Consider the following 23,254-nt stretch of genomic DNA (forward strand, 5'->3'; position numbering starts at 1 on the left):
TGCGCCCTTTTCATTGAATTTTTTTTCCCCCTTGACAGATTCCTCCAAGGAAAGATCCTCCAACATAGCCCCATCCCCTCAGCCCCACCCCCAAACAAAATAAAATCCCTGAAAACATCTGTACACTTCCCAATAACCATTACTATACGTAAACACTGATCAAAGTTTGTAACTTGCAGCCCCTCCCCCAGGGATTGTGGGGGAGTAAGTCATCCCCAAAGACATAGTTATTATAGTTTTTGACTATGTTGAACAAAATGGCTATCTCAAAATGTTGATTCGTTGACTTTGGAAAAAAATGAGCGTGGGAGGGGGCCTAGATGCCCTCCAATTTTTTTGGTCACTTAAAAAGGGCACTAGAACTTTTCGTTTCCGTTAGAATGAACCCTCTTGCGACATTCTAGGACCACTTGGTCGATACGATGACCCCTGGGAAAAAGAAAAAAAAAAGAAAAATAAACACGCACCCGTGATTTGTCTTCTGGCAGAAAATACAAAATTCCACATTTTTGTAGATAGGAGCTTGAAACTTCTACAGTAAGGTTCTTTGATACGCTGAATCTGATGGTGTTATTTTCGTTAAGATTCTATGACTTTTAGGGGTTGTTTCCCCCGATTTTCTTAAATAAGGCAAATTTTCTCAGGCTCGTAACTTTTGACGGGTAAGACTAAACTTGATGAAACTTATATACTTAAAATCAGCTTAAAAATGCGATTCTTTTGATGTAGCTATTGGTATCAAAATTCAATTTTTTAGAGTTTTGGTTACTATTGAGCCGGGTCGCTCCTTACTACAGTTCGTTACCACGAACTGTTTGAAACAAAGGCTAGGCGTTATGTTTCTCATACGACAAAAGACAAGCCAAGGCAAAAGTTAGAGGTCCAATAAAAAAACCAAATTTTATACAAAGACTCTAATTTTAATTCAACACCATTTATAATGAAGCATGGATATGTGATTAGTAATCTAGTGAAAATGAGAATCCCGACAGCTAAATAAAATGGCATGGAAAAAACGACATTGAGAATCACATTGAATTGTAAGCTAAATTTTGGACAGCGATCTGTAGTTGGAAACTGGAAAAGACGTATTTGTTACCTGTAACGCGTTAAGAAATTAAATGAGATGACGTATGAATCTAAACTGCTAAAGCAAAAGATGTGAAAAAAACTTTCTGAGGTAAAGATGAACAAAAATTGACAATTAATCTGCGGTTCGAAAAAGACTGGCAACAAAAAAGATCTAAATAGATAAGGACTTTAAGAAAGAATTTGCATTTTTCAAAGGGTGGCTGCATCGAACCTGTGACGTCATGACTTTAAGAAAAGGCTCAAATTGTCTGCTGTAAGAACAAAAATGTCAATGAGAATCCATATATAGAAGTATGCCACGTACCGAGTGCCGGGGCCCGGCGGGAAAGTCACCGGGTTCCCGGTACTATATATATATATATATATATATATATATATATATATATATATATATATATATATATATATATATATATATATATATATACATATATATATATATATATATATATATATATATATATATATATATATATATATATATATATATATATATATATATATATATATATATATATATATATATATATATATAAGTTGTCTGTGTGTGTGTGTGTGTGTCGAGTGACGTCATGTTTGTGTGTCGACTGACGTCATGTTTTCGACTGACGAAATTACAGACCGGGACACAAATGACGACTGGGACACCGGCACATAGGGAATATAAATGACGACCGGGACACTCAAAGAGAAAGCGATCGGGACACAAGGAATGTTCGATTAGCAATCACCATCAACAAAGCACCGGGACACAAATGACGACCAGGACACAGGGAGTATAAATGACGACCAGGACATAAGTAAAAAAAAAACTAAAAAAAACTAAAAAAGGTAAAAACTACAAAAAAAATAAAAAGAAAAAAAAACTAAAAACTAATAAAAAACTAAAAAAGCTAAAAAACTAAAAAAACTAAAAAAGAAAAAAAAGAAAAAAAGGAAAAAAAATGAAAAATAAAGGAGAAAAACAAAACTAAAAAAAATAAAAATAAAAAAAAACTGAAAAGAAAAAAGAAAAAAAAACTAAAAAAACTAAAAAAAAGTAAAAACAAAAAAAAACTAAAAAGAAAAAAGGGGAAAAATACAAAATTTATTTCATCATATACCATTTCAAAAATGAATGTATATACAGACCGGGACACCGGGATACAAATGACGACCGGGACACAGGGAATATAAATGACGACCGGGACACAGGGACACAACTACAACGGGGGCGCCGGGGGGGGGGGCACAGGGAGATATTTAAATGACGACGGGGACACAGGGAATGTTCGATTAGCAATCACCATCAACAAAGCTCAAGGGCAATCATTAGAATCATGAGGTATAACTAAAAAAACTAAAAAAAAGGTAAAAATCTAAAAACTAAAAAAAAGACCAATTCAAAAACGAATGTATATACAGACCGGGATACCGGGACACAAATGACGACCGGGACACCGGGACACAAGGAATGTAAATGACGCCCGGGACACTCAAAGAGAAATCACAGACTGGGACACCGGGACACAAATGACGACTGGGACACAGGGAATATAAATGACGACCGGGACACAGGGACACAACTACAACGGGGACACCGGGGGGCACAGGGGAATATATAAATGACGACGGCGACACAGGGAATGGTCGATTAGCAATCACCATCAACAAAGCTCAAGGGCTATCATTAGAATCATGAGGTATAGATCTGAATACGGATTGTTTTCCCATGGACCATTATATGTTGCATGTTCAAGAGTCGGTAAACCTGACAATCTATTTATATGCACAGACAATGGGACAGCGAAGAATGTTGTATATTCGCAAGTTTTACGTAGTTAAAAACATATATATATATATATATATATATATATATATATATATATATATATATATATATATATATATATATATATATATATATATATATATATATATATATATATATATATATATATATATATATATATATATATATCACAGGTGGGACATAGGTGGGACACACAACTACAATGGCGCGTAACTAATATGGCGCGTAACGAATTACGCGCGGGGGGCTTGGGGGGCGCAAAGCGCCCCCACCAACTAGGTGTTGGGGTGGCACGAAGCGCCAGTATAGTATATATATACTAGTATAACAGCTAGTATATATATATATATATATATATATATATATATATATATATATATATATATATATATATATATATATATATATATATATATATATATATATATATATATATTTGCGGTGGTCAGTTACTCGTATTAAGTCCTTGCAATGCTTTAAATAAGAAATATTACTGTACCAGAAATTGGAAGGTCTAATATAACACTTTCATGATTTTACAGCGATAGGAATATAAACGTCATAGCAATTGCACAGGAATAACAGTTCTGTTGAAATAAGTGTTTAAAATCTACTGCTATTTGATAAATACATTGCATTCTGTTGGCTTTGAGCTACTGAAGCACTCAGGCCGGTTGTGCCACCTATTGTTCACGAGATAAATTTATCTTTTATTTGGACATAATGCCGGGCGATCCCATACAAAAAAGGATTTAGGTACATTGCATGAGTCAGCTTTTATTTTTAATAAAAGCACTGAGCGGATTTCTGTATATTCAAATTTAGATCAATAGATCCAACTTCTTAGGTGGTCAATTTGAAAAGAAGCACTGCAACATTCGATTGGAAACTACGACAGGAACATGTCAGTACAATTGGTAAAATTCCAAGCCCTTATAGGTATTACCTATGCTTCCATTTAAAGATACGACTAGTGAAGGAACGAACTATGATAAAAATTCGTTTAGAAAAAACATGTTAAATATTTTAGGATGTTTCTTTCTTTTTTATTTTGTTATTAGTGTTATATGTTAGCTTTCCTTAAGAACCTTCTTGGGAAACAGTGAAAAGAGGGCGACACGATGCCGTAAAGAAGCTCATAGAGCTACTGCACATATTACGCTTGCATATTGAAACATATTAGGGTGAGTTAAGATACTATAAAGGTGACGTAAAGAGGGTCAAGACGGATTACTATCGTATTTAAAGTTCCTACTTTATTTACCACGATCATTTCGGAACCGAAGGTTAATTAGTAAATATCAGGCAACGGAGTCTTTCAGTGGAAAAACTAAGTTCATATTTAATTGATGAAGCGCCAATCTGTCTTGGTCCTAACAATCATCTTATCCGCCTCTTTTGCTAAATTGTTTTTTTTTTTCTTTTTTCTTGTATTTGTGTTATTTGTTTTTGTGTTTTTTTTTTGTGTTATTTGTAGGTCTTTGTTTTTCTCCTTGTACTCCAATTTTTCCCTTTTTGTAAGTGGGTAAGAAATAAATTATTATTATTATTATTTATACCCTAAACAGCAGTTAGCGGCGTTAGCCCCTAATAATAGCCTAGGAAACAACACAAAGAGCTCATATTTGGTTTATCTTAAGAATTTTATGCCCAAATTTAGTTCGAAATAATCAGCTTTGCCTTCCCTGGGAAGGCAGCAACTTGGTATTTGTTGCCCACCAGTTAGAAGACATTTAATAACAGATCATGAATATTTTAGTCAATGATATTCCAATCTTTGTGAAGATCATTTCCAAGTGATTCGATCCCATCATTGAATATCTTTAGATCAACACGTATTTTAGGATGTACGAAGTTATTATCACTCTGATCAATGGGAAAAGAGAATGAATGCAGACCAAAAAACAGTTTAAATTGGAATTTGTTTTTTATGCTATTTTTTGCCTTTTTTAGAGGCTCTCGCAACTATGAGACGAAAAAATATCGCTGATTTTCTAAAATTACAATTGGCTCCTATTACTTTATTTTCCCAAAAAGGTTAATTACTGTGATGGCAAAGAAACACTACATATTTTTTCTTAATTTCAATAATTTCTCCTTGGCAATTGATTCAAGTTGTCGTTTTCATGAGGTATTAATTGATTCTAAATGAATGATCTATCCAAAGGAGCGTCAAACTTTTTTGTTGCATGTACATCACATACATGGAGACTGGCCCCGAAAACATGGGTAAAACCCCTGGTAGAAAAAGACGTAGTCTAGACACGTGGCAAACAAAACACACATGAACTGGGATGGGAAGTTCACATTGACAAATTTGCCATAAGTGGGAGTTGAGCCCACAACTTCCTATAAAACTAGGCACTGTACCCTGAGTGTTGTCACTTCAAAGACTCCTTTCCCCTAAAATGGGCAGTTTTCAAGGTTCTTACAGACACAATCATATTTCGTAGATTAAAAATTTATTTTCACTTTCTCAGGGAACCAATTTTCGCACAAATTTAGATTTATAAGGATTTTTTTTTGTTCAACAAAAAAAAAAATTAATTTGCGTTACAAAATCTTCCACTCTTACGTTTTTTCAGTTTTCCTACTTTAACAAAAGCCAAGAGCTCATACGGCACTTGTGACGAAGTCGGAACCTAAAATTAAATTAGACTCGGTACTAGAATTATCAACTTTGCTGTTCGTCTATAAGCACTTAACTCGCCAAAGCCCTGGAAATATCCCCCCCAACTCCCCCAAAGAGATCGAATCCAGTCCGGTTATGTCAATCACGTATCTAGAACTTGTGCTTATTCTTCCCATGAAGTTTCATCCCGATCTCCCCACTCTGAGCATTTTCCAGGATTCCCGCAACCCCCTCCACCCCCAATGTCCCTGAATCCAATCCGAATTGAAAATGGAGCATCTGAGACATGAGATCTTTCTGTATATCAAGTTTCATTAAGGTCCAATCACCCATTCGTAAGATAAACATACATCAATTTTTACGATGTGATTGAATCACCGTTGATTATGGGATTGAATCACCGTATCCGGTCGGCGCTCTGAGACCCGAGGTCTTTCTAAATATCAAATTTCATTCAGATCTGGTCACCCGTTCGAAAGTTAAAATACCTCATTTTCTCTAATTTTTCCGAAATGGCTGTCCCCCCCACACTCCCCCAAATGGTCGAATCGGGGAAACGACTATTTCTTATTTAATCTGGTTCGGTCTCTGATACTCAATCCAACCTTCAGCGATCGCTATATCGATCACGTATCTAGTTTCAGATCATTTTCATGTAAAAATTGAATTCGTTCAGGACTCGGACCTAGGACCTCTCTCATTCAAAGCGAGAATCATACAACTAGACCAACAAGAAACACAAACAATCATCTTCGCAGATAAAATTTCTTCTCAACTATCTGGTTCGTTCAATCCCCTCCCCCCAGATGGTCGAATCAGGAAAGAGACTATTTCTAATTTAATCTGGTCTGGTCCATGATGCGCCTGCCAACTTCCATCGTCCTGGCTTATATGGAAGTGCCCGAACTAGGAAAACCGCGACCGACAGACAAAAATTGCGATCGCTATATGTCACTTGGTAAATACCAAATGCCATAAGAACGGATTCCCACTTTAAAATTATACGGAGTTTTCAAGGAAGTAACACACCTTGACTGAAATTTTGGAGAATTTCGAATTCGAAATTTCCAAACCTTACGCATTATCAAAACAATTTCGACTGATATAAGGGGAATTCTTTATGATAATATCAAAATCATACATGGTACTATCAAAATCATGCAAGTTATTAACAAAACCTTCACGGTATTATCATTTTATTAATGTTTTTTTTTACAGTACGGCAGATATCAGGTATATGAATTAATTTTTGGCTAAATAAGGACACATTTAAATTTTGTTTTACTTAGGTTTACTTAGGTTACTTAGGTCTGGCACCAAAACTAATTAAAGCTACATTGATAAGATGAGGAAATAATTGTGTTGTCGTTACAGTCCTTTTTTCTAGTGGAACTGCATTATCATTATTTATTTCTTGTAAAACACAAATTACAATCTCTGTTGTATGAAACTTCGATTACTGAAATATTGGCGAGACTCTGGGAATTTTGAAAATAAAGATGGAATATTTGTATGGAGGACTTTGGGGATTAGGCCTACCAATTGAAATAAAATTGAAAATATTGATCTGTGACTACTGAACTACAATAGCCCGCCCATCAAGTGTCCATAGCAAATTGTACTTTTAATATTTTTCATAATAATAAATTCAGTTTATTTATTTTTTATTAGTTCCTCAAAATACTGCGTCTTAAATTTATTGCACTTTCAACAAAGAACTTAGCACTGTAAGTACAGGAGATTCTGGGTGTACGGCTGGAAGATATGGATACATCTAAAAATCAGTTTGAAAACCCCTCATACATTCCAGCTTGAATTTCTATTTTTATATCTGCTATAATTGCATTACAGTAATAACAATCCATGTCAATTGAATTCACTCGAATGATGAAAATAACGTTCCTAATAAGGTGAGCGAATGGAAGCAATTTACACTGTGCTAACTTAGGGCGTTACACAAAATAATCCAGTATAAATATGTCACGTGTTTTAATTAAAAATGTTTGGACAATTATGGAATTCTTTTCTTCGACATAATAACAACAATGCGATCTCATGCTATTCTACGTATCATCAATCATATAATTAAAATTCGTGTTTTGATGTAATGCATATACCACGTTTACTGAAACATGAGATGAGCTTGTTCAGAAAAACACACGCGGTTCAGTGAAAGAGCTAATTAAATTTAAAGCCTATTGTAAAGTAACGGCAGTAGATTTGAAACTCGGATAATCTTATTTTAAATGATGCAACGCTATCTATTTAACATTAGGGGTGAAAACGCATGGATTTGGTGGATCGATTGTTGCAAATCAAATGTTTTTTGCATTTTTACTTTTGAGGCTTTTAAGTAGTTTTTTTAGCATGAGAGTAAAGAGGCTATAAAATCCAACAATCGTGAAAAAAAAGTAACATCATCTAGTTAAGGCCGGGGAAAATCCCTCTGTCTTCACAAAATAATTCAAGCCTTACGAGTAAGGAAGGGATAGGATTTGGAGCATAAAATTTTAATACATGATTCACCGTTCTTTACTGCCTCTCCGAACTACGAAAAAAATCTGCATGGGAGGAAAAATACCTCGTTTACCGAAAGAGTAAACTAAACTTAAAACCTACTTGACAAAAGAACTTTTAAGAAGCTTAATTTTTGTAATTCTCCTTTGAGTATAGATAAGAATATGCATCTAAATATCCATAAAATCAAAAGTGGAATAAGGCTGCAAGCGTTCCAACTTTTTGTGTTAAGGAGGAATTTTTAATAAATGCTGGGTATTGAGTGGAGCAAGACAATAATACGACTTCAATAAATAGGTATGTCCAAAGAGTTACCGCAATGTTAGAAAAAAAACAGAAGAGATAGAAATAGAGAATATTTATACAAAGAAGATTAAAGATCACCGAAGGCAATTTGGGTTTCTATATAGTGGTTACCTATCAGTAGAAATAAGTTGTTTTTTGACGCCTTTTTAAGGTATTCACCCATGAACAGAATATTTTAGGAACAGCAATTCTTTGACTTACCTCGTATGACGTTTACCGGCTGAGGAGACTGCGAAAATAACGGACATTGCTGACCGTACTTGTTGCTGCAACGAACCGTAGACTCTAAAAAATAACATACAACGGTGAAAAGAAAAGCGGTACAAATGGTGGAAGGGATAGCTTCACAGATCTTTCTCACAAATACGACATTAGAAGTTGGCATATCCGTCTACCAATGTAGCCTGGTTCGGTGTTTGACATATTTTGTTTCTTCTTTAGGTCTAGCCTGTTTATTTACAGTACGGCAATTTTTGTCAGCCCCAGCTCTCAGAAATAAAAATAAAACGTGTATACTTTTTGTAGGGCCCAACTTGCCACTAATTTAACTCCAAATTGTAAAATTCAAGGTGTGCGGATATTGACTGGGATAAGTAATGTACTTATTGCATAAATTGTCATTAGAGATTAGTTACATCAAACGACGCATCTTCAGCAATGAATTAGATATTAAAAGCTTCGAAATCACAAAGATAGCAAACTGTGTATGTGATGACCACCCCTGTGATTAATTGGCACTACCCAGGCTACTAGATAAATTGTAAGCTTAATCCAAGCCCATGATATACGATGCCTATAATTTAATGTGCACGTCGTCAGCTATCCTGCTAATCAGCACTAACCATTAAGGAGCCTTGCTTATTGAGAAATCATGCAGTGTGTTCAACATTAAATAGGCCTATACTTGATTATGCGTCTGTCTTTTTAGATTACATTACTATTAGTAGTTACTGTTATGAGAAGCTCATGAACCGACCGGTAGTTAATGGAACGAAGGCTACGTGATTGCAATTCTATCCTAAAGTATTATACGAGAAACACTCGAACTTTTGGATCGCGAACATGAGACATTACCTGCATTTCACGGTGATAATACCAGACAATTAGCTTTGGCTCGTTGGGAAAATACATCGTAGCTATATTTTACTTAAATATTTAGTTGGTATTTTGGTTAGATTAGTTTAGTTTAGGTTACGTATTTAACATAATGCGCTCTGGGCGGTTCCTCTTCCATAATTCTTTGTAGGAGTTTTCACAATTTTGCCAATAAAGTGTTAAATTTTCATGATAGATAGATAGATAGATAGATAGAGAAGTGTATTACAAAAGCCCAAGACCATATACACACAAATATATAAATAAATAACATCGCATAAATAATTTCTATCAAATTTCGTTATATTCCAATAGCATTAACCAAACTCCACTTCTTGAGTGTTTCTCTCTTAATACTTAAGTACCCATTTTGTCCAAAATTTCGATTTATCCTATTGTAATTTAGGTTATATTAAAACAGAAGTTTTTAAAAAATTAAATTAAACTGCAAACTTAAATATATTCCTTATTTGACGAAGCTGCCTCCTTCTCAGCCCTGCGCTCTTGAAGCTGAAGCCTTACAATGCTTTAAAAATACTTTCTAAAATTCAACAACCCTTGTGTCGAAAAGCCGCGCTCAAATAAATGACAGAAAAAGCAAAACCCTAGCGAAAAGGGAGATGCAGTCTTCCTCATATATGTAATTTTCTGTCATTTTGGGTTTTATTGTCACCGTTACCATTAATTTTGTTCAGTTCAGTTGTTTTTATTCTTCGTAATAGCATGCCCATGGTTACCCAGAAAAAAAGAAGCTACCCCCCTCCTACTCAAACCTGAGTATTCAAACCAACATTTGCTTTTGTATGGCAATGCTTTGGGAAAATAAAAGCTAATTTATTGTGTTGACTTTTCGAAGTAAAGCATTATTATTCAAATTAAACTATAGCCTCCGCAATTAAGGACTTCCATACAAATTGAATTCAATGTATAATCAAACAGTTCGTGGTAACGAATCAAACAGTTGGTGGTAACGAACTGTAGTAAGGAGTGACCCGGCTCAATAGTAACCAAAACTCAAAAAATAGAATTTTGATATAAATAGCTACATCAAAAGAATCGCATTTTAATGCTGATTTTAAATATATAATTTTAATCAAGTTTAGTCTTACCCATCAAAAGTTACGAGCCCGAGAAAATTTGCCTTATTTTAGAAAATAGGGGAAAACAACGCCTAAAAGTCATAGAATCTTAACAAAAATCCACCATCAGATTCAGCGTATCAGAGAACCCTACTGTAGAAGTTTCACGCTCCTATCTACAAAAATGTGGAATTTTTTATTTTTTGCCAGAAGGCAGATCATGGATGCGTGTTTATTTTATTTTTATTATTATTATATTTTTTCCCAGGGGTGATCGTACCGACCCAGTGGTCCTAGAATCTTGCGAGATGACTCATTCTAACCGAAATGAAAAGTTCTAGTGCCCTTTTTAAGTGACCAAAAAAATTGAAGGGCACCTAGGCCCCCTCCCACGCTAATTATTTTCCCAAAGTCACCTGATCAAAATTCTGAGATAGCCATTTTGTTCAGCGTAGTCAATAAACCTTATAACTATGTCTTTGGGGATGACTTACTCCCCCACAGTACCCGTGGGAGGGGCCACAAGTTACAAACTTTGACCAATGCTTACATGTAGTAATGGTTATTTGGAAGTGTAAAGACGTTTTCAGGGGGATTTTTAGGTTGTGGGGAGGAGTTGAGAAGAGGGGGATATGTTGGGGGAACTTTTCTTGGAGGAATTTGTCATGAAGGAAAAACATTTTCATGAAGGGAGTGCAGGATTATCTAGCATTATTTAAAAAATACAATGAAAAAATAAATATGAAACAGTTTTTTCAACTGAAAGTAAGGAGAAGCATTAAAATTTAAAACGAACAGAAATTATTACGCATATGATGGGCTCATCTCCTCCTAATACCTCGCTCTTTTTAAAGCTAAAGTATTTTTAGTAATTTCAACTATTTATTCTACGGCTTTTGTGATTCAGGGGTCATTCTTAAGAAATTGGAACAAAATTTAAGCTTTAGTGTAAAGAGCGAGGTTCTGACGAGGGGATGAACCCCTTTGTATACGTAACAAAAACATGAGAATACAGAGTTCGCTACGTAAGCTAATTTGAAAGTTACGTATATCTTTTACTAATAAAAACATTCGTAAAACAAATTAAAAGTTCTAGTTGCCTTTTTAAGTAACCAAAAATCGGAGGGCAACTAGGCCTCCTCCCCCGCTCCCTTTTTTCTCAAAATCATTCAATCAAAACTATAAGACAGCCATTTAGCAAAAAAAAAAATATTTAAATTTCGTTTTAATTATTCATCTGCGGAGAGCCAAAATCAAAACATGCATTGATTCAAAAACGTTCAGAAATTAAACAAAAAACAAGTTTTTTCAACAGAAAGTAAGGGGTGACATTAAAACTTAAAACGAACAGAAATTACTTCGTATATAAAAGCAGATGCTTCCTCATCAACGCCCCGCTCTTTACGCTAAAGTTTTTTAATGTTTTAAAAAGCAGAGTTAAGAGAAAGAGTCAAACTTTAGCGTAAAGAGCGGGGCGTTGATGAGGAAGCATCTCCTTTCATATACGAAGTAATTTCTGTTCGTTTTAAGTTGAAATGTCACTCCTTACTTTCTGTTAAAAAAAACTTGCATTTTATTTAATTTCCTTAAAGATGACACTCCTTTGGAGAATTTAATTCATGTTTATAAAGCAACACAAAATTTTCATGTCCTAACACCAATGATGAGCAAATTCAAAATTAGTACATTTTGCATATTTAGAATCAGGGGGAGGAACTACAAAGACAAAAGGCAGACAAACGGAAAAGGACCATATTGTACACACTTTTGTGAGGATTGTGGAAAAATTAGTTCTTCCCCTCCTCCCTAACACAAAATTTGAAGTTAGGCTTACAGAATTTTAAGTCGCATTGATCTTCCATATACAAAATAAAATTTCAATTTGAGACGTAAGGGAATCACCAGGCAGAATTACCAAGCTATAACTTGGAAAAATACTCATATGCGAAGAGAAAACACTCAAACTCCCATTTCTTGAAAGGAATTTGACATCCATCTGTACATGTAAAATAGCCTAATATGGATTTTTTTTTACCCAATAAAAACAGTTTTGACTCAAAAAAGTATATGAGTCTCTATAAGTGTACGTTATACAGACGAGGAACAAAACAATCAAACAGTTCGTGGTAACGAACTATAGAAAGGAGCGACCCGGCTCAATAGTAACCAAAACTCTAAAAAATGGAATTTTGATATCAAAAGCTACATCAAAATAATCGCATTTTAATGCTGATTTTAAATATATCAGTTTAATCAAGTTCAGTCTTACCTATCAAAAGTCACGAGCTTGAGAAAACAACCCCTAAAAGTCACAGATTCTTAACGAAAATCACACCATCATATTCAGCGTATCAGAGAACCCTATTGTAGAAGTTTTGAGCTCCTAATACAAAAATGTGGAATTTTGTATTTTTTGCCAGAAGGCAGATCACGGATGCGTGTTTATTTTATTTTTATTTTTATCATTATTATATTTTTGTTTCCCAGGGGTGATCATATCGACCAAGTGGTCCTAGAATCTTGCGAGAGGGCTCATTCTAACGGAAATGAAAAGTTCTAGTGCCCTTTTTAGTGACCAAAAACATTGGAGGGCACCTAGGCCCCCTCCCACGCTAATTATTTTCCCAAAGTCAACGGATCAAAATTCTGAGATAGCTATTTTATTCAGCGTAGTCGAAAAACCTTATAACTATGTCTTTGGGGACGACTTACTCCCCCACAGTCCCCGTGGGAGGGGCTACAAATTACAAACTTTGACCAGTGCTTACATATAGTAATGGTAATTGGGAAGTGTACAGACGTTTCCAGGGATATTTTTTGGTTGGGGGAGGGGCTGAGAAGAGGGGGATATGTTGGGGGAACTTTCCATCGAGGAATTTATCATGGGGGAAGAAAATTTCCATGAAGGGAGCGCAGGATTCTCTAGCATTATTTAGAAAAAAATAAAAAAATAAATATGAAAAAGATTTTCGACTGGAAGTAAGGAGCAGCATTAAAACTTAAAACGAACAGAAATTGTTACGCATATGAGGGGCTCATCTCCTCCTAATACCTCGCTCCTTACGCTGAAGTATTTTTAGTAATTTCAACTATTTATTCTACGGCTTTTGTGATTCAGGGGTCATTCTTAATGAATTGGGAAAAAATTTAAGCTTTAGTGTAAAGAGCGATGTACTGACGAAGGGGAGGGCCTCCTCATATATGCAATAAAATCATGAGAATACAAAACTTCGTTACGTAAGCTAATTTATAAGTTACGTATATCTTTTACTAATAAAAACATTCGTAAAAAATTGAAAGTTCTAGTTGTCTTTTTAAGTAACCAAAAAATTGGAGGGCAACTAGGCTTCCTCCCCCGCTCTTTTTTGTCAAAATCATTCGATCAAAAGTATGAGAAAGCCATTTAGTAAAGCCAATTAGTAAGGCTATTTGGAAGTGTAAGACATTTTCAGGGGGATTTTTAGTTTGTGGAGGGGTTGATAAGAGGGGAATATGTTGGGGGAACTTTCCGTGGAGGAATTTGTCATGGAGGAAGAAAATTTTCATGGAGGGAGCGCAGGATTTTCTAGCATTATTTAAAATAAACAATGAAAAAATAAATAAGAAAAAGTTTTTTTAACTGAAAGTAAGGCGAAGCATTAAAACTTAAAACGAACAGAAATTATTCGATGCATATGATGCCCACATATGATGGGCTCACTTCCTCCTAATACCTTGCTCTTTACTCTAAAGTATTTTAGTAATTTCAACTATTTATTCAACGGCCTTTGTGACTCAGGGGTCATTATTAAGAAATTGGGACAAAATTTAAGCTTTAGAGTAAAGAGCGAGGTACTGACGAGGGGTTTTTTCACTGTTTCAAAAAGTAGAGTTAAGAGAAAGAGTCAAACTTTAGCGTAAAGAGCGGGGCGTTGATGAGGAAGCAGCCCCTTTCATATATGAAGTAATTTCTGTTCGTTTTAAGTTTTAATGTCGCTCCTTACTTTCCGCTAAAAAAACTTGTTTTTTTATTTAATCAGTAACGAACTGTAGTAAGGAGCGACCCGGCTCGATAGTAAACAAAACTCTAAAAAAAGGAATTTTGATGCTAAAATATACATCAAAAGAATCAGGTTTTCATGCTGATTTTAAATATATAAGTTTCATCAAATTTAGTCTTTGTCATCAAAAGTTACGAGCCTGAAAAAATTTGCCCTATTTTAGAAAATAGGGGAAAACACCCCCTAAAAGTCACAGAATCTTAACAGAAATCACACCATCACATTCGGCGTATCAGAGAACCCTGCAGCAAAATTTTCAAGCTCCTATCTAGAAAAATGTGGAATTTCGTATTTTTTGCCAGAAGACGAATCACGGGTGCGTGTTTTTTTTTTTTTTTTTTCAGGGGTCATCGTATCGACCAAGTAGTCCTAGAATGTCGCAAGAGGGCTCATTCTAACGGAAATGAGAAGTTCTAGTGCACTTTTTAAGTGACGAAAAAAATTGGAGGGCACCTAGGCCCCCTACCACGCTCATTTTTTCTCCAAAGTCAATAGATCCAAATTTTGAGATAGCCATTTTGTTCCGCATAGTCAACAACCATAATAACTATGTCTTTGGGAATGACTTACTCCCCCACAGTTCCTGGGGGAGGGGCTGCAAGTTACAAACTTCGACCAGTGTTTACATATAATAATGTTTATTGGGAAGTGTACAGTCGTTTTCAGGGGATTTTTTTTGGTTTTGGGGGTGGGGTAATATATCATGAAATATATCATATATATAGAAATATATCATGGGGGAACAGAAATTCAATGAAAAGGGCGCAAGATTTTCTAAAATTACTATAAAAAAAACAATGAAAAAATAAACATGGAAAAGTTTTTTCAATTGAAAGTAAAGAGTAGCATTGAAACTTAAAACGAACAGAGATTATTGCGGATATGAGGGGTTCTAAAAATACTTTTGCATAAAGAGCGAGGTATTTAGGAGGAGATAAATACCTTGCTCTTTATGCTATGGTATTTTTAGTAATTTCAACTATTTATTCTACGGCCTTTCTGATTCAGGGGTCATTCTTAAAGAATTGGGACAAAACTTACGATTTAGTGTAAAGAACGAGGTATTAACGAGGGTACAAACCCCCTCATATACATAATAGCAATTAAAGAATATAAAAGTTTGTTACGTAAGTTAATTCTTAAGTTACGTATATTTTTTACTAATAAAAAAATTCGTTAAAAATTAAAATCTATAGTTGCCTTCTTATTTAATCGAAAAATTTCATGGCAACTAGGCCTCCTTCCCCATCCCTTCTTTCTCAAAATCGTCTGATCAAAACTAACGCCATTTAGCCAAAAAAGGAATTAATATGCAAATTTCATTTTAATAATTTATGTGTGGAGAGCCAAAATCAAACATGCATTAATTCAAAAACGTTCAGAAATTACATAAAAAAACTAGTTTTTTTAACTGAATGTAAGGAGCGACATTAAAACTTAAAACGAACAGAAATTACTCCGTATATGAAATGGGTTGTCCCCTTGGCAATCCCTCGCTCTTTACGCTAAAGTTTGACTCTTTGCCACAATTCTGCTTTTTAAAACAATTGAAAGCTTTAGCGTAAAGAGCGAGGGATTGCGGAGGGGACAACCCATTTCATATACGGAGTAATTTCTGTTCGTTTTAAGTTTTAATGTCGCTCCTTACTTTCAGTTAAAAAAATAACTAGTTTTTTTATGTAATAAACATAAGGCTCGAATCCATGACGGTTTGGTAAAGAGTCTTTCCGAACACGCGTTCTACCGACTGCGCTAGAAGGGTCCGCAGGGTTAGTTTTAAACCTTAGATGCATTTATTTCTGAAAATGAACGGATTTCCTTTAGACGCATTTTTTCTACAGCTGACGGACAGAACTTTTAGTCTCTGGTTCTTTTTTTTTCTCTCAATTAATCCATCTGTGTTGCATATTTTTGTATCACATGGGTCATGAATATATTATTATTTTCATTACACCCAATCATCACATAGTATCCTGTTACTTACAAGCTTTTCATATGGAGCTCTATTCGAATTGGATATTACTTTTATTATTTTATATTAAGTTTAATTTTTTTTATTAAAGAAACAGTTCCAAATGAAGATAAACACCAATATTAAAACTTAAAACAAACACATAGTCCCAGCCGCCCATTCAGCCCTAAGTTTTGTTGCAATGCTTCACTAGGGGTTTACCAAAAGTATTTTCAACGAAATATTGCCGAAATAAGGAATTCCCAGTGCGTATTTACCAATTGTAATTCAAAACATTTGGAAGTTTTATTGCACTTAATTAAAAAAAAAAACTTTTTATATTGTATTTTAGATGTGCTGAAGTCACATTGCTCTTGGGCCATTAAATTGCTTCTTGAAGCATTGAGGGAAAAGTCACACTTTGTTTAGAGAATGGAGGTCGAGGAGGTGATAGCACCTCTTATATATAGGATGATTTATGCTCATTTTACGTTTTAATATCTCTTTTTAATTTAAAAAGGGTTTTTTCTTTAATTTATTTTGTTCTTTAATACTTGTGTCTCTATCCTAAATGTCAAGGAACATTACTTTTAAGGGGGGCCTAGTCAACCCCAAACTCTTTTCACTAAAGAAAAGTTTCGCATAACAATCCTTTGTGAAGAAGAGCTCATTTAAGTGCTAATGCTTCTCAGAATAAAATAAAGTTTTCCTAAATAAGACGGAGACTGTCACCCCTATCACTCCCTCGCCCGATTTCTTTACACTTAGACATTTCAAAACTAAAAATATCTCCTAACAGCCGTTCCAAAGATAAGAGGAAAACTATTATATAGTGTTAAAACACACTCCTCGTAATGAAAGAAGGTCAGGTTAAAATCCCCTTGCGTATTTTCCAAGGCAGCTCTCAAGGAAATTTTGAAAAGATGGGCGTAAAATCTATTTTTTATGTACCCCAGCTAATAGCTGGTTTGCAACTATAGAATAGTCCACAGCCGTTGGTTTTATCGGATAAACCATTTATATTAACAGTTAATTTTTATGGGTTACATATACAGGAATAAATGGACGGCCGTTAGATTGAATAGTCTCCGAAAAGGAAAAAAATATTTACAAAACCATTCGATAGTTTCCTATCAACACAGTCAAAGTTTACTATAGCATAAGGTCTTTTGTTACCTAACACTAGAGCCTAAAATCTGCGAATTGCAATTAATTAATAGGCCTGATCTGTTCTTTCTTTCTTTTTTGTCAAAAAATGAGATAACCCTTTGCTATTTAGTAATGTAAATTAGTGTTCCAGTACAGCTTTACACTGGTGCGTTCTTAAGATTGAGACAGATGGGTAAAATTTTTGGAACCCATCTGGTAGAAAAATTTTTAATTTTGAAGTGAAATCTTCAAATTTTTCACGAGGAATGTTCAGAAACTGGAAGTACTAGCCAGGGTTAGCATTTCCTAAAGATTGTGATTCAGATTTTGTCGAAGCCTCACGAGTTTTGATGCATTTACCACCTCCTGCTGCTTCTAGTGGAACTGAACGAGACGGAAAAATGATAAGTTCTGATTTGAGGCTAACCAAGTATTCAGTTGGATGATCATTTAGCGATCGAACTCCTTTTTCGAGTACTGGTTTTGTAGTCTATAGTAACTTTTATCGCTTTTGAATCTATGATAAACAATCTATTGATTTAACACAATGCCCCGAAGTACTCAAATCCTTGTCTCATAGTGTACGTTCAAGTAGTACTCCGGGACAAAACATGATCGTCTAGAAAACTGACCATCACAGCCTTGAGCACAATTATAGAAGTCTGAAATGGATGTCAGTGACAGGCTGTTTTAGAACAGTAAAGGCTTTCAGTGATTGATGTTTGAAACAAGAAAATCCAGCAGTAATTCCTCACAGTTTCTCCTATGTAAGTTGAACTTGTCCAAGGGTTCCAGACTTCCCCCAATATCTTATGTCACTTAAATATATTTTTGCATTCGCCCCTGAAAGGGTGTCCGCTCTTCACCATGTTTGTTTTATATAAACTCTGATTGTAAAGAAAATAAATTACCTCTTCTGTATGTGTACACTCCCTCTTGATTTTGAACATCTGGACATTTTGCTTTTTCTAGTATGCTATCTAAAGTGGCTTTGGAATGTATCGTCGTGCTTACTCGTCTGTCCCGGTACTAAAAGAAAAGAAAGAAGATTATTATTAAACTCGAACAAAAGCATTAATTTTAGACCGAGGAGGAATACTGGGAAAAGTAAACAATTTAAGAATTTTTGGGGTCTCTGCTACAGGCTACTTAACATGCTTTCTTAACCCTGTACATAATAAGAGAAAATTTGCTAATAAAGAAAAAATTTGGCGACACTAATAAGACCCAAAAACAATTATAATTACCGGAGAAGAGGCAAAATGACATTGCTAAATATTGACTAAAACTAAAATATTGCAGCAAAAGTTGAGCCTAAGGATAAGAACTGTGAAACGTGAATAGCCGTAATCAAATATAAGAAAAAATAAAATAACGTTTTACTCCTTTTTGGAGGGTATCACTTATGTAAATGAAAAATTCTTGTTCAAGTAATTTCCCAACAACCTTTTTTTTTCACATATTACAATAAATTGAGGACTTTCTTGTTTTTGTTTTCCTTGGCTTTTTGGTTTTGGTCAGTTACTTACATTTGGTACCCTGAAGTTTTCAATTTATGTTCTTCTCTGAATAAAATACATGCTTTAGTGATAAGATTTATCTCAATAAGAAAATCAAACTGTTGGTACTTTTTAAGGCAAATTTAAGAAATATTATAGCGTCTGTCTTCAAAAAATTAGGAACACTTAAAAATCTCCAAAACAGCGTGAGTCAAAACTTTTAATTATCAGCTGACTCATTTATTGGGTGTAAATCCAGTTAAGCCCTTAGCATTAAAATGTACTTGCACTTAGGAATGGTTATAAGAAGGTAGTGCCGTTGGATTTGACTTTGCATTCAGAATCTGGGATGAAACTGAAATGGGTTAGAAATCTGTCAGTAAAGTTTAATCAGCAACTTAGGAATTACATTTAACTGTTCAAAGTAAAATTTGTGTATATGCTCTGAGTTAATTGTGTTCCCACTTATAAAGTCGCGCTTAAGTTTTCACGTATAACAGGTGATGCAGTGAGGGAGCGTACCACGATTGACACTAGGAGGTACAGCACGATGTAAGTACGTTTATCCCTGGCTTACAATGTGCCAGACTGGGCGGAAATGTATACCAGGTGGCGAAGAGTAGGAAACACTGAGGTATATTAAATACAACTGGTATCCCCACAGTCCAAAGTGAAAATTTAGGTTTAGCCCCCCCCCCTTCACAGCAAATATGTGGACCCTAGGATATACATAATGTGTCTTCAGTATGGATCATCAAAATAAAGTTCTCCCTAGACTACCCAATGGCTAATAGTGGGATTCTGTGGCTTTCATCTGTTTATTTCTTACCTAATTTACAAAGAAAGACACTTGATTAATACTCTGTTGAAAACCGTTGAAAACGAAACCATTCAGGCATAATCTTGGATCAAAGCTTAAGAACATTTTTACCATCCATGAAATCTCAGTACTCAACATAATAGCCTACCCTTTTATAAAGGTTCCCACATATTCAGCCAAATTATCATACACCTTCTTTGGAAAAGAAACATAATTTACATGATGAGTAAAAGAAATTGAGAGTATAAAGACTGAAACGAAAATGAATGACATGAAGTAATGTTGAAATTTAAACTTCATCTGACTCACTATTAAATAGAAAATGAAGAAAAATAATCAAGCGTATTTGGAAAAAAAATATATTAGAAGGCATGGCCACTGGAAGCCGCCCAATTTTCAATAAAGGAACTTTCTAAAATAGAAAATTGTCATATATAACAACAACTATCATAATAACCTGTCTTAAAAGACATTGTAGTAAAGACCCACTAATGTTCGGTAATGAGCAATTGCTAAACTGCAAAACCTTTGATAACCATTTTTCTTAGGCGCTGGCAATCTATACCATATCGGTCACTGAGTGACCATTGATAAATTCAAGTCACCCCCTTTAGTTATGAAAAAATAATTATGCATGAAAACAAAATAATAAACATATTGTGAAACCAATATTTTGTACTAAAAAATAACAATATTGTAAATGAGACAACTGACCGACGCACCTTTAAAATTCGGGTTGTAGCTTCTTTTGGTCCGCAGCTAAAATAGATTACAGATCCCTGACACTTAAAACCAGTTGTATTTGCAGCCGCTCAGTTGTGCTAGCAAAAATAATGATAGTAGTAGTAGTAGTGGTACTAGTAGTCTTGAAAGTTTGAAGTTAATACCTTTAAACATTCTACTTGTGACTTCGATTTCGACTGCTTGTGACTTCGATTTCGCCTTTTTGCGACTGTGACTACTTGTGACTGCGATAGCGACTACTTGTAGATGCGATTACTTATCATAAATGAAATTCTAGCATTTTTGGGGATTGAGGGGATACATTGCAACACATAACTGTTATGAAATTCTACCGTTTTGGGGGTTTGAGAGGATGCATTACCAGACATAACTGTTGTGAAAATTACTTGACATAAAACGTCTGTGAAAATTAGTTCAGTTTTTCTTTAAAAGAACCCTTGTTTTCGTCACTCTTTTATTCCCTTAAATATTTTATTTACTTTTCAGTTAAGCACCAGTTGCCCTTATGGCAAATAGTGGATTTGATTAGTGTTTATGGCAAAATGTTTCAATACAAAATATATGAAAAAATTAATCAAGTTATATAATTTCAGAAGACCCTTAGTTTCGTCACTCTGTTCTTCCTTTAAATCTGTGTCGGTACTTGTATGATATACCCCCTACCTAATGCTCTTCTAATATGTTTCTCTAACGCTCCTAAATATGTTTCCTGAATCCTAATAAAATATATCAAAATAAGATAAAAATATAATACTTTAGAAACTAATTTGGGCTATATATTTCCACATTAAGGGATCGGGGGGGGGGGGGGGGTAAAGTACAGTAGGTATGCATAACTAATGTGTTAGGCACAATTATTCTGCATATTATGTAGTAAGAATTGTTTTCTAACTTCACACTGTCGAAATAACTTACCCCCCCCCTCATGTGCAAGTATATTGCCCAAACTATATATTGTCCATCTATTCTGGCACTTCTCTTTGTCTTGTCTCACGCTAAGCTGAAAGAAACTAACGAAAAAAAAACATAATGCGTCAATGAATGAACAACTTGAGCGGTATGAGGTTTATCATTCAAGTACCTCTGCTTCTTTTAAATTGTGCAGAAAAACAATTGCCTAAACAAACTTTACATTTTACAAATCTACTTTGTTTTCAGTATGGCATAAATGAAATTTTGGGGGCTAGCCTTTTCTTGGGGGGGACTAGGGGCTGCATTACTACACTTTATTAGCGGTATTTCCAGTTTGTTATAAGACTAAATAATAATAAAAACAAGTTTTTTAACTGAAAGTAAGGAGAGACATTAAAACTTAAAACGAACAGAAATTACTTCGTATATGAAAGGGACTGCTTCCTCATCACCACCTCACTCTTTGCGCTAAAGTTTGACTTTTTCTCTCAACTCAACTTTTTAAACAGTAAAAACTTTAGCGTAAAGAGTGGGGCGTTGATGAGGAAGCAGCCCCTTTCACATACGAAGTAATTTCTGTTTGTTTTAAGTTTTATTGTCGCTCCTTACTTTCAGTTAAAAAAAACTTGTTTTTTTTATTTAATTTCTGAACGTTTTTGAATCAATGCATGTTTTCGCTTTGGTTCTCCGCAAAGGAATAATTAAAACGAAATTTGGATGTTTATTTTTTATTATTTGGCTAAATGGCTTTCTCATTGTTTTGATCGAATGATTTTGAGAAAAAAAGAGTGGGGGAGGAAGCCTAGTTGCCCTTTGATTTTTTGGTTACATAAAAGGGCAACTGGAACTTTTAATTTTTTACGAATGTTTTTATTAGTAAAAGATTTACCCAACTTACAAATTAGCTTACGTAACGAAGTTTTGTATCCTCATATTTTTATTACATATATGAGAGGGTTCACCCCCTCGTCAGTATCTCGCTCTTTACACTAAGCTTAAATTTTGTCCCAGTTCATTAAGAATGACCCTTACTAGAATAAATAGTTGACATTACCAAAAATACTTTAGCGTAAAGAGAGAGGTATTAGGGAGCCCCTCATATGCATAATAATTTCTGTTCGTTTTAAGTTTTAATGCTGCTCCTTAAAAAACTTTTTCATATTTATTTTTTCATTGTTTTTTTTTTAAATAATGCTAGAAATAATGCTCCTGCGCTCCCTTCATGAAAATTTTCCTCCCCCATGACAAATTTCTCGATGAAAAGTTCCCTTAACATATCCCCCTATTTTCAACCCTTCCCCCAACCAAAAAATACCAACAAAAAATCCCAACAAAAAAATCCCAACCAAAAAAACCCATATTTTCCAAAAAAATCTCCCACAGGGACTGTGGGAGAGTAAATCGTCCCCAAAGACATAGTTATAAGGTTTTTCGACCACGCTGAATGAAATGGTTATCTCACAATTTTGAACCGTTGACTTTGGGAAAATAATTAGCGTGGGAGGGGGCTGGGTGCCCTCCAATTTTTCGGTCACTTAAAAAGGCTACTAGAACTTTTCATTTCTGTTAGAAAGAGCTCTCACACAACATTCTAGGACCACTGGGTCGATACGATCACCCCTGGGA

General features: G+C 34.7%; 1 protein-coding gene and 1 long non-coding RNA gene across 3 annotated transcripts in view; one reads left to right on the forward strand and one right to left on the reverse strand.

Moving 5' to 3' along the window:
• LOC136034647 (cartilage oligomeric matrix protein-like) overlaps positions 1-23,254 on the reverse strand; it is a 208,356-nt gene that overhangs the window by 139,236 nt on the left and 45,866 nt on the right. For both annotated transcript variants that reach the window (XM_065715952.1, XM_065715953.1), the window contains exons 4-5: positions 18,565-18,682; positions 8,541-8,624 (exon numbers count right to left, since the gene is read on the reverse strand). In XM_065715952.1, the coding sequence (XP_065572024.1) occupies positions 8,541-8,624; positions 18,565-18,682 (202 nt within the window). The remainder of the gene's footprint in view (positions 1-8,540; positions 8,625-18,564; positions 18,683-23,254) is intronic.
• LOC136034650 (uncharacterized) overlaps positions 3,841-23,254 on the forward strand; it is a 70,576-nt gene continuing 51,162 nt past the window's right edge. Inside the window, exon 1 of the long non-coding RNA XR_010619221.1 lies at positions 3,841-4,068. This is a non-coding gene — a long non-coding RNA (uncharacterized LOC136034650). The remainder of the gene's footprint in view (positions 4,069-23,254) is intronic.

Source organism: Artemia franciscana, chromosome 13 (assembly GCF_032884065.1).
Source record: "Artemia franciscana chromosome 13, ASM3288406v1, whole genome shotgun sequence".
NCBI lineage: Eukaryota > Metazoa > Arthropoda > Branchiopoda > Anostraca > Artemiidae > Artemia > Artemia franciscana.